The sequence below is a fragment of the Perca fluviatilis genome, chromosome 13 (assembly GCF_010015445.1).
Source record: "Perca fluviatilis chromosome 13, GENO_Pfluv_1.0, whole genome shotgun sequence".
Taxonomy (NCBI): Eukaryota; Metazoa; Chordata; class Actinopteri; order Perciformes; family Percidae; genus Perca; species Perca fluviatilis.
In genome coordinates, this window is record NC_053124.1 from 20820235 (window position 1) to 20832430 (window position 12196).

The 12196-nt window shown below is 43.5% G+C and overlaps 1 protein-coding gene across 1 annotated transcript; it reads left to right on the plus strand.

The window, feature by feature from the left end:
• The first annotated feature begins 7024 nt into the window (after positions 1–7024).
• On the plus strand, positions 7025–11427 carry LOC120570863 (kelch-like protein 10). Its single transcript, XM_039819459.1, has 5 exons — positions 7025–7242; positions 7895–8378; positions 9353–9964; positions 10636–10785; positions 10967–11427. Exons 1-5 carry the CDS (start codon positions 7091–7093, stop codon positions 11336–11338), a joined length of 1770 nt encoding a protein of 589 aa, XP_039675393.1. The 5' UTR covers positions 7025–7090; the 3' UTR covers positions 11339–11427.
• The last annotated feature ends 769 nt before the right edge of the window (positions 11428–12196 follow it).

Consider the following 12196-nt stretch of genomic DNA (forward strand, 5'->3'; position numbering starts at 1 on the left):
TTGGCTAAAATGTATGCTGAATTTTGATGGAAACTTGTTTTAACTTTCTGTTGCTACGATTTCCGACTGAGTAACAGTTGCTACAGAAATCCTCCATTTAAATAGACCATAAAAAACAACAATAAAAATATGTGGCAACATGTTTGACTGTGTGTCTATTTAAATCTGACTTTGCTGCAGACAGACAGCCTAAGAGTCAAGTCCCGCTGCAGGCTGCTTCTTGATCAAAGGTCAGAGGTCACGAAAGCTTCCTCGTTAATCTGTGTCCAAATGTTTTTGACAGGCAGCAGGAAATTGGACCTAGGGGAATATTGGAAGACAGTTGCTGCACATGTAGCACATCAAGGTAAGAAGAAAAGTCAGCGGGGGATAATTTATGAATCAGTAGGATGTGGTAATGGCAGATAGATTCACAGACATGACCTGGATGATAGAGCAATATACGTTTTACTATTTGAATCAATTGTAACTGACAAATGTAATTTTTTTCTTTCTTGCATTTATCAATCTATTTAAGAGGCAATTTAGATCCCAATGAAGTCCATTCTTTCTATGCACGCATGCATGCACACACGTACGCACACACGCACGCACGCACGCACGCACGCACACACACACACACACACACACACACAGTAATGTGTATTGGCAACATACATCTTCATTAGTGTCCGGTCATATCTCTGTTCTTCTCACACTTTGTGCCTCCAGTTTCTTTGTTTCCCCTCATGAATGTTAAAATCGTTCTGAGTATTAACACTGTCATATTTAGACATAATGACCGAGAAACGCTTAGAGGATTGTTTAGTCATATTTCCAGTAAATCATGGTTATACTTGCTTAACCTCACAAAGGAAACATTCTCCAGAGAGAGAGAGAGAGATAGACAGAGACAGAGACAGACATCCATCCATCCATCCATCCATCCATCCATCCATCCATCCATCTTCATCCGCTTATCTGGTGTCGGGTCGCGGGGGGAGCAGCTCCAGCAGGGGACCCCAAACTTCCCTTTCCCGAGCCACATTAACCAGCTCCGACTGGGGGATCCCGAGGCGTTCCCAGGCCAGGTTGGAGATATAATCCCTCCACCTAGTCCTGGGTCTTCCCCGAGGCCTCCTCCCAGCTGGACGTGCCTGGAACACCTCCCTAGGGAGGCGCCCAGGGGGCATCCTTACCAGATGCCCGAACCACCTCAACTGGCTCCTTTCGACGTGAAGGAGTAGCGGCTCTAATCCGAGCTCCTCATGGATGACTGAGCTTCTCACCCTATCTCTAAGGGAGACGCCAGCCACCCTCCTGAGGAAACCCATTTTGGCCGCTTGTACCCTGGATCTCGTTCTTTCGGTCATGACCCAGCCTTCATGACCATAGGTGAGGGTAGGAACGAAAACTGACCGGTAGATTGAGAGCTTTGCCTTCTAGCTCAGCTCTCTTTTCGTCACAACGGTGCGATAAATTGAATGTAATACCGCACCCGCTGCGCCGATGCTCCGACCAATCTCCCGCTCCATTATCCCCTCACTCGCGAACAAAACCCCAAGGTACTTAAACTCCTTCACTTGGGGTAAGGAATCATTCCCTACCTGGAGTAGGCACTCCATCGGTTTCCTGCTTAGAACCATGGCCTCAGATTTAGAGGTGCTGATCCTCATCCCAACTGCTTCACACTCGGCTGCGAACCGATCCAGTGAGTGCTGAAGGTCACAGGCCGATGATGCCATCAGGACCACATCATCTGCAAAGAGCAGCGATGAGATCCCCAACCCACCAAACTGCAACCCCTCCCCACCCCGACTACACCTTGATATCCTGTCCATAAATATTACAAACATGATTGGTGACAGAGCGCAGCCCTGGCGGAGGCCAACCCTCACCTGAAAAGAGTCCGACTTACTGCCGAGAACCCGGACACAGCTCTCGCTTTGGTCGTACAGAGATTGGATGGCCCTGAGAAGAGACCCCCTCATCCCATACTCCCACAGCACCCCCCACAGTATCTCCCGGGGGACCCGGTCAAACGCCTTTTCCAGATCCACAAAACACATGTAGACCGGTTGATCATACTCCCAGGCTCCCTCCAGGATCCTTGCGAGAGTGAAGAGCTGGTCCGTTGTTCCACGACCAGGACGGAATCCGCATTGTTCCTCTTCAATCTGAGGTTTGACTATCGGCCGAACCCTCCTTTCCAGCACCTTGCGGTAGACTTTACCAGGGAGGCTGAGAAGTGTGATACCCCTGTAATTGGCACACACCCTCAGGTCCCCCTTTTTAAAAAGGGGAACCACCACCCTGGTCTGCCACTCCTTTGGCAATGTCCCAGACTTCCACGCAATGTTGAAGAGGCGTGTCAACCAGGACAGCCCCTCCACACCCAGAGCCTTGAGCATTTCTGGACGGATCTCATCAATCCCAGGGGCTTTGCCACTGTGGAGTGGAAATTGACAACGATCCCCCATCATCCTCCAGCTCTGCCTCTAACATAGAGGGCGTATTAGTCGGATTCAGGAGTTCCTCAAAGTGCTCCTTCCACCGCCCTATTACCTCCTCAGTTGAGGTCAACAGTGTCGCATCCTTACTGTACACAGCTTGAATGGTTCCCCGCTTCCCCCTCCTGAGGTGGCGAACAGTTTTCCAGAAGCACCTTGGTGCCGACCGAAAGTCCTTCTCCATGTCTTCTCCAAACTTCTACCACACCCGCTGCTTTGCCTCTTTCACGGCAGAGGCTGCAGCCCTTCAGGCCCTTCGGTACCCTGCAACTGCCTCCGGAGTCCTCTGGGATAACATATCCCGAAAAGACTCCTTCTTCAGTCGGACGGCTTTCCTGACCACCGGTGTCCACCATGGTGTTCGTGGGTTACCGCCCCTTGAGACACCTAAGACCCTAAGACCACAGCTCCTCGCCGCAGCTTCAGCAATGGAAACTTTGAACATTGTCCACTCGGGTTCAATGCCCCCAGCCTCCACAGGGATGCACGAAAAGCTCCGCCGGAGGTGTGAGTTGAAAGTCTGTCTGACAGGGGCCTCCTCCAGACGTTCCCAATTTACCCGCACTACCCGTTTGGGCTTACCAGGTCTGTCCAGAGTCTTCCCCCACCCCCTGACCCAACTCACCACCAGATGGTGATCGGTTGACAGCTCTGCCCCTCTCTTCACCCGAGTGTCCAAAACATACGGCCTCAGAGCAGATGAAACGATTATAAAATCGATCATTGACCTTTGGCCTAGGGTGCTCTGGTACCACGTACACTTATGAGCATCCCTATGTTCGAACATGGTGTTTGTTATAGACAATCCATGACTAGCACAGAAGTCCAACAACAAACGACCACTCTGGTTTAGATCAGGGAGGCCGTTCCTCCCAATCACGCCTCTCCGTGTATCTCCATCATTGCCCACGTGCACGTTGAAGTCCCACAGCAAAACAATGGAGTCCCCCACTGGAGCCCCATGCAGGACTCCACTCAAGGTCGAATACTCAAGAAGGCCGAATACTCCGAACTCTTGTTTGGTGCATATGCACAAACAAATTTATGGCAACAATTTTTCCAGACTGATGCAGAGTGTAAAGGCAGATAGCTCGGATACAAAATGAAAGATGATCTCTCTAAATATGATCTTTCAAATAATCTGATGACAAAAACCTCTAAAACATAATGTAAAAGTCCATATATCTTGAAAAATACCCTTCATTTTATTGCCGTGGTCCACTGTCAATCCCTATTTTAATACTTTCGCAAGCAATTTCCCCAACTTAATAATTTTCCATGGAGAATGCATCTAAATTCATCCAACTATTGATGAGATATTTTATTTAAAACTACAAATGTCAACCCAAATGTAAAATTATTGTCAGGGTTCAATACAATTATTACAATTAATCCTGAGGGGAGCACATATTTCTTTATCAAATTTCATGCCAATCCATCAAATAGCTGCAAAGACATTTCATTCTAAACCACACGTCAAGGTGTTGGTGGTGCTGGAGGAAAGGTCATGGGATCTCCAAAGTAATTCATCACCTGGAAACCATGAATTGTCTATATATGTATATATATATATATATATATATATATATATATATATATATATATAATTTTGATGAATTTTTTCCCTTATTAATGGGGTTGGAACCATCAGTTGTGTCAGGTTGATACACAGCCGACAGCCCTATTGGACAACTGTTAGAATTCATATTATGGCAAGAACCAATCAGCTAAGTAAAGAGAAACGAGTGGCCATCATTACTTTAACAAATGAAGGTCAGTCAGTCCGGAAAATTGCGAAAACGTTGAATGTGTCCCCAAGTGCAGTCGCAAAAACCATCAAGCGCTACAATGAAAGATGAGGACCGCCCCAGGAAAGGAAGACCAAGAGTCACCTCTGCTGCTGAGGATAAGTTCATCCGAGTCACCAGCCTCAGAAATCGCAAGTTAACAGCAGCTCAGATTAGAGATGAATGCCACACAGAGTTCTAGCAGCAGAAACATCTCTAGAACAACTGTTAAGAGGAGACTGCGCGAATCAGGCCTTCATGGTCAAGTAGCTGCTAGGAAACCACTGCTAAGGAGAGGCAACAAGCAAAAGAGATTTGTTTGGGCCAAGAAACACAAGGAATGGACATTAGACCAGTGGAAATCTGTGACTTGGTCTAATGAGTCCAAATTTGAGATCTTTGGTTCCAACCGCTGTGTCTTTGTGCGAAGCAGAAAAGGTGAACAGATGGATTCTACATGCCTGGTTCCCACCGTGAAGCATGGAGGAGGGGGTGTGATGGTGTGGGGGTGCTTTGCTGGTGACACTGTTGGGGATTTATTCAAAATTGAAGGCATACTGAACCAGCATGGCTACCACAGCATCCTGCAGCGACATGCCATCCCATCCGGTTTGCGTTTAGTTGGACTATCATTTATTTTTCAACAGGACAATGACCCCAAACACACCTCCAGGCTGTGTAAGGGCTATTTGACCAAGAAGGAGAGTGATGGAGTGCTGCGCCAGATGACCTGGCCTCCACAGTCACCGGACCTGAACCCAATCAAGATGGTTTGGGGTGAGTTGGACCGCAGAGTGAAGGCAAAAGGGCCAACAAGTGCTAAGCATCTCTGGGAACTCCTTCAAGACTGTTGGAAAACCATTTCAGGTGACTACCTCTTGAAGCTCATCAAGAGAATGCCAAGAGTGTGCAAAGCAGTAATCAGAGCAAAGGGTGGCTACTTTGAAGAGACTAGAATATAAGACACGTTTTCAGTTATTTCACACTTTTTTGTTAAGTACATAATTCCACGTGTTCATTCATAGTTTTGATGCCTTCAGTGAGAATCTACAATGTAAATAGTCATGGAACTAAAGGAAACGCATTGAATGAGAAGGTGTGTCCAAACTTTTGGCCTGTGTGTATATATATATATATATATATATATATATATATATATATATATATATATATATATATCTCCAATAATCCAATAATCCTATCATTTCCCACTAGAATTGAATTTCTGACAGAGGGGAGAAAGCTCTTAGAAAACTGATTTTAGATATCATAAAGGGAAACTCAGGAACATACAACTATTAAATTATTTTAAATAAACATCAAACTGCAGAATGAACTAAACATATCCAAATCATTATGAGTTATCTGCAGGAGTAGGGGCTTGGTTGACCTCAGTATTTCTAACTAGTATTTCTGAAAGAGAGGCAGCTTACCTGATAGATCCAACAGGTAAAGAGCTATCATGCTGCAAAATACTTCGATAATAACCTTAGTAGTTGCTCCAGTATTGATCTTCCAGCAATTCAAAATGCAAATAGGCTGCTGTAAAAAAAAAAAAATAATAATAATAATAATAATATATATATATATATATATATATTCCAATTTTGGAATTGGAAAATGAGTTTTGAAAGTTATTGTTATTGAAGAACAAATATATCAGCCACATTTTGTTATTTATATTCCAGTTTTTTTGTTTTTTGGCCTTTCCCCTGTAAACAGAGTGATTTGATAACAATCACAATGACCCCGGTGAATAAGTTCAAGTAGTCTGATGAAATCTGTTACATTCAGTCATTCTTCTCCACTGCCTGTTTGTTTTTATGAACACCTCCTCGGATACTGTTTAATCAGAAGTGGCTGTATTTAGCAGCCATTTATCAACACAATGCTGTCCCTACTGTTCACACATTTCCTCTTTATCACAGTAAAATGTCGTGAACTGAGTTTAGATTTCTCTTGGATCGGGTCTTTACTCAGTCATCCAAACGCTAACTAGCTAATTAGATCTCAGGCTACCTGCTGTGTTTGCCCTCAGGAAGGCAGCGGCTTACTGTTTTACCAGGGAGTGAGTGCAGATTTTTGGGCAATGAATGTTTGACTGTGTGTAAGTCTGTGTCAACGTGTACATGAATGCCTTCCTGCATGGATAGCACTGTGAACTACTACCGATATACATGTAGTTGAATTAACAATTCTCTGAAAGTTTTAACAAAAACTAAACGATGATCATCTGGCAGATATGTTTTAGTGGATTACATTATATTGTATAGGTGTACCTAATAAAGTGGCCAGGGAGCTTAATATAATAGTCAAATGACTTAGTTGCTTACAGTATTTTTCCGGTGGACCTGGGAGATGATAATCAGTGAAGTGGACAAAACCATAATGTGCACCATTCTATGTAGCTTCTGCCAAACTCATTTATGAGCAACATCATATAATTGTTTACAGTGTTGGTTAGCATATATGCAAAACATAGCCACATTTATGTTTTTGCCACAACAATATCATCTACTGTACCTATCAGACTGATGTACTGTAAAACACATAAAAACTAAATTATAACAACAAATAATGCACAAGTTAATGCTTGTTTGTAAACTGAGGTTGAATTGGATGGTGTTCAGTCAGTTTATTAGTCATAATGATGTAATAATAATCCATTCTAGAATGAAAACTCAGGTCTAGAATTTAGAGCTCCATCATGATGCATGATTGTGTTCACATTCTCTCTCTTGACTGAGCAAACCTGTTTAGACTCATGAGATAACCCCCAAACTGAGAAAAAGCTCTCATATTTAGAAAATCAAGATGAGCGACCAAGGCAAATCTTCACACAAGTCAAACTTAGTGTTTAATGATCTCCGTCTGGAGGGAGAATTTTGCGATGCGGTCATCAAAGTCGAGGACTTCGAATTTCAAATCCACAGGGTCGTCCTCTGTAAATGCAGCCCGTACTTCCTGTAAGTTAGTTATCTGATATCACAGGGAAACTGATGCATTTATATTGTTCAAATGAGCCAGTTGACAACAGTAAATAATGAGAGAGTCTAAGAGACCGACCAATCACAATACGTAATGAGTTAAATTGTTTCATGGAGCATTTGTGATAAAACAATGTTGACATATAGAAGACAGGATATTAAACAGCTGATGGACACCTAAATCAAAATACAGAACATATTTTAAAGGATAATTAAAATTTCAAGTTTAGTAATGTTGCAGGTCTCCTGTCACATAGTCAGTATAGTTTCAGATATCAGCTCAAATGAATGTTTACAACTAAATATCCACTTCCATGATGTGAAATTTGCCATTTATCATTCAAAACTCAATGCTATACTTTACCTCATTCCAGATGTCAGAAAAGACCCTACATGTAACCATACTAATATAATATGTGTGCCATTCATTGCATTGGGTTAATCAGTGCTGTGGTTTAAAGATGTGTGTATACTGGGAAAGACCCTTTGTATCAACCATATTTCACTGTAGCTGCTGTTTTGAAAAGTGCTACAATAAGTTTTTTGTATTGTTCTCAGTGTGAATATGAGAAGAAAAAGCTGAATTTGGTTCATTTTCAGTCCTATGCTGTGCTTTCAACTTGATCCACAGAGCTCTCTTCAGACGCTGGTCAACCCCAGACAAAAAGGTCTTTGACATACCTGGCCTATCTCCTGACATGATGCAGCTCATCATTGAGTTTGCATACACCGGCTCTGTTTCTGTGACAGAGGACAACGCACAGGAGCTGCTGCTTGCAGCCGATCAGCTCAATGTAATGGACATTGTGGAAATTGGCTGTGAATTCCTGGGGGAGCAGCTATGCCCAAAGAACTGCATCGGCATTTTTCAGTTCACCAACATTTGTTTCTCCTCCGAACTGCAGCACAAGGCCTACCGCTGTATTATTGATCACTTTGAGGAGGTTGTTTTCTCTGAAGAGTTCCTGCAGCTCTCTGTGCAGGAACTCACTGACATCCTTGATAGAGATGACCTCAATGTGAGAAAAGAGAGTGCTGTGTATGAATCTATCCTTCGCTGGATCACCCACGTGCCTGAAAAACGAAAAGGACACATCACTGTACTCTTGTCTAAGGTACTGTACGAACTTTCTGTCACTACATTTAGTTTATATTTACATCTTCAGCATTTGGCTGACTGCAACCATAATCAATACTGTAAGGCCACCTGCACACTATTATTGGCTGGGGACTTTACACCCAGTGCCCACAGGCTGATGCCCAGAAACATCCTGAACACAGCAAAATAAAGAGAAAATACAGGCAGAGGGCATTGGCTCTGAAGATATAGACACTGTCACACACATTTAGTGGGTCAAGTAATGATTGCTAGGGATTGTTTTTGTAGTCTATACATGTATTTGAAGTCTATGCATTGTATTTCTTTAAAGGTCCCATGACATGGTGGTCTTTGGATGCTTTTATATAGACCTTAGTGGTCCCCAAATACTGTATCTGAAGTCTCTTCCCCGAAATTCAGCCTTGGTGCAGAATTAAAGCCACTAGAGCCAGTCCCACAATGAGCTTTCCTTAGTATGTGCCATTTCTGTGTCTGTAGCTATTGAGGAGGAGAGGGGGGGGGGGCAAGGTGGAGAGTGGGGGTGTGGCCTTGATCAACTGCCACTTTGCTCGTTTGAAAGCCATGATGTCTCTCTCTCTCATGGGTGGGCCAAATTCTCTGGGCGGGCAAAGCAGAGAAAGGGGAGGTAACCTTGCTTCTTATGACCTCATAAGGAGGAGATTCCAGATCGGCCCATCTGAGCTTTCATTTTCTCAAAGGCAGAGCAGGATACCCAGGGCTCGGTTTACACCTATCGCCATTTCTAGCCACTGGGGGCCCATAGGCAGGCTGGGGCAACGCATATTAATGTTAAAAAACCTCATAAAGTGACATTTTCATGCCATGGGACCTTTAATAAAATCCTACTCGTTCTGCCTACTGAATTTTAGTCTCAGTTAAAATAATTCTAAAATGGCAACAGAGGTCTTGACACTGGACTCAAGTACAACAGTTAAACACAAAAAATCTGTCTTGTTTTTTTCTGTGTAGGTCCGGCTGGCCTTGACGGGTATGGACTACATGAGGATTAACGTTATGTCCAATCAGCTGGTAAATAGCAACACTGAGTGTCATCTTATGGTCAAAGAAGCCATTGAGACCATATGTCACAACACAACATCCTCTGTGTCTGGCCTCTGCAACCCTCTCTCTCGGCCTCGCCTGCCTAATGCCATCCTGTTGGCCATTGGAGGCTGGAGTGGCGGTGATCCAACTAACGGCATTGAAGCATACGATATCCGCGCTGACTACTGGATCAATGTGACGAACGATCAGGAGCGTCCTCGCGCCTATCACGGCACTGCTTTCCTTAATGGGAATGTCTACTGTGTTGGTGGCTTTGACAGGGTGGAGCATTTTAACAGTGTGCGCAGGTTTGACCTGAGCACACACTTCTGGCATGAGGTGGCCTCTATGTACTACCGCCGCTGCTATGTGAGCGTCACTGTGCTGAACGGGTGTGTTTATGCCATGGGAGGTTATGATGGGCATACACGACTTAACACTGCAGAGCGCTACAAGCCCGAGAACAACCAATGGAGTCTTATTGCACCCATGACAGAGCACAGGAGCGACGCCAGCTGCACAACACTCCACAACAAGGTGGGAATAATTCAGAGAGTAACAGAGAGTATGCTAGTGACTGGAACATTGCTGATTTCATTTTTTTTACCTGTTTGAAACAAGACCGTAATGATCACACTGGAGAGAGAACCAAACTGTAAGATAAAAGTTGAGTTTCACAATTAGTTTTTGACCTTGTGCATTTATGTTGAAGTAAATTGAATATATGTACAGAGGGTAGTCTCAGACTAAAGGTCCTCAGCAACCTATATCTGAAGAATTTATGATGTTGTGTGCATTGAAGTGTTGACAGTAGGGTTAACCCTAACCCTATACTATAGTACATTTGTGTGAGGATGGTGTGAAAAGGTCAACATGTTAAACATTTATGGATGAACTATTTATTACATGTATGGCACCGGTTTTCAATTACCTCTAACATATCTTTCATTTCTGTACTGCAATTTCTTATTATTACTCATCAGCCAACACTTATATTATTGGCAATAAGTTAACATTGGAAAACAAATTTATCGGTCCAATTTATTTTTCAGTTAGAAGACTAGATTCTTTAATAGATGCATGGGTCTCAGCTGTAATTCACTAATTATCTTGCTATAGTGTAGAAATCTTTATATATTATTTATCACCAGTTGAAGCTAAGAGAAGTGTTAAATTACTCCTGTTAATGCCCCTCCTGTTCTCACCAGGTTTACATTTGTGGCGGTTTCAATGGGAACGAGTGCCTGCAAACAGCTGAATGTTACAGCCCAGAGACCAACCAGTGGACAATAATCGGCCCAATGAACTGCCGGCGCAGTGGAATTGGCGTCATTGCATACGCAGACCATGTCTATGCAGTAAGTACATGAAACACTGCTGACGCTCACATAACTCACAAACTTTAATGTGTAAAGAGATTTGGTCACCTGTTTTTTTTTTTATTCAGAGAAACTTTGAGGGCAGGTGTTCTTTGTTGCGACGGTGTTGAGAAACTTGTTCAATCTCCATTTCAACTTTATTTTACTTTTCCTCCCAAAGGTTGGTGGCTTTGATGGCAACACCCGTCTACGCAGCGCTGAGGCCTACAACCCCCGGACCAACACCTGGCTCGAAGTGTCCTCCATGTTGACCCCCCGCAGCAACTTTGGCATCGAAGTGCTCGATGATCAGCTCTTTGCTGTCGGGGGCTTCAATGGCTACACCACCTCCTATAACGTCGAGTCCTATGACGCAACCACTGATGAGTGGTCTGAGGCCTGTGACATGGAGATTTTCCGCAGCGCCCTGAGCTGCTGTGTGGTGTACGGACTCCCCAACATGGCCGATTACGTCGTCCCTCGTGACGCCCTGCTGCATTTACATGCAGAAGATGAGACTGTGGAGTCTGTGGAGTCAGGAGAGTCCGTCTAACAGAGTACTGCCCTGTGCCACCATCCATCCTGGCAAGACTTTAACATAAAGTAATGGAATAAATGTCCACATGCATCCAACTGCTGTTACTCCAGTGTTTCCTTTAACTTATCAGTTTATGTGAGTTTGAAAGTTGTATGCTATGTGAGGAGGGTGCTGTGTCTAACCTGCAGACACAGGGATTGCAACAATGACCCCTCTGTATGATAAAATGTCCCGCACCCTCCCTGCGCCCAGTTGTCCCCCATAAAATCAAGGATAGGCTCAATGTTGTTAGCAGGCTAATTTTTTAAGGTGTAAAAGTGTTTATTTTATGAGGTAACCAAACTACAAAATTAAATGTTATCTGGTAAATATGTAAGCAAGTCTGTCTGTCTGTGAGCCAGGCCATAGTTTTGTCATTTTCAATCCCCATATATGGTTGCTACACAGCAGTCGAGTACTGGTCAACAGCTAACTAACTAGTGGACAGCAAACAGTAGTCAGAACCCCTAAGTTATAGGCTACTTTAAATACATTATTAATATTTTAATCACCTTAATCAGGATCCCTGAGAATCCAGAGTTGAGCAGGAGCTTGTTCTGTCTGTAAACTTTTTACGTTAGTTAACTTTAGTTGGCCAAGTCCTGATGAAAAGAGAATTACTATCTCACCCTACTTTTTACCCATATGCTTTTGGAATATCTAAAAAGTCGCATTCCTTTAATGTAATTGAAATTGTGTGTTTTATCTAATATAATATGTCTAATATCAGTTGTCACCTCATTTCATTAGTCTTTTGAAGCACCAGTCGGGTATACATATCCCCCTTGAAAGGAGCAGTGACCTCCCTAGAAAAGTGCTAAGGGGCCAGTTTGA

What these genes read in the sequence shown, in the direction of transcription:
- LOC120570863 (XM_039819459.1), top strand. Translation starts at nt 7,091, where the DNA reads ATGAGCGACCAAGGCAAATCTTCACACAAGTCAAACTTAGTGTTTAAT. An exon ending in TCACTGTACTCTTGTCTAAG is followed by an intron (nt 8,379 to 9,352) that starts GTACTGTACGAA and finishes TTTTCTGTGTAG; the next exon opens with GTCCGGCTGGCCTTGACGGG. An exon ending in GCACAACACTCCACAACAAG is followed by an intron (nt 9,965 to 10,635) that starts GTGGGAATAATT and finishes TGTTCTCACCAG; the next exon opens with GTTTACATTTGTGGCGGTTT.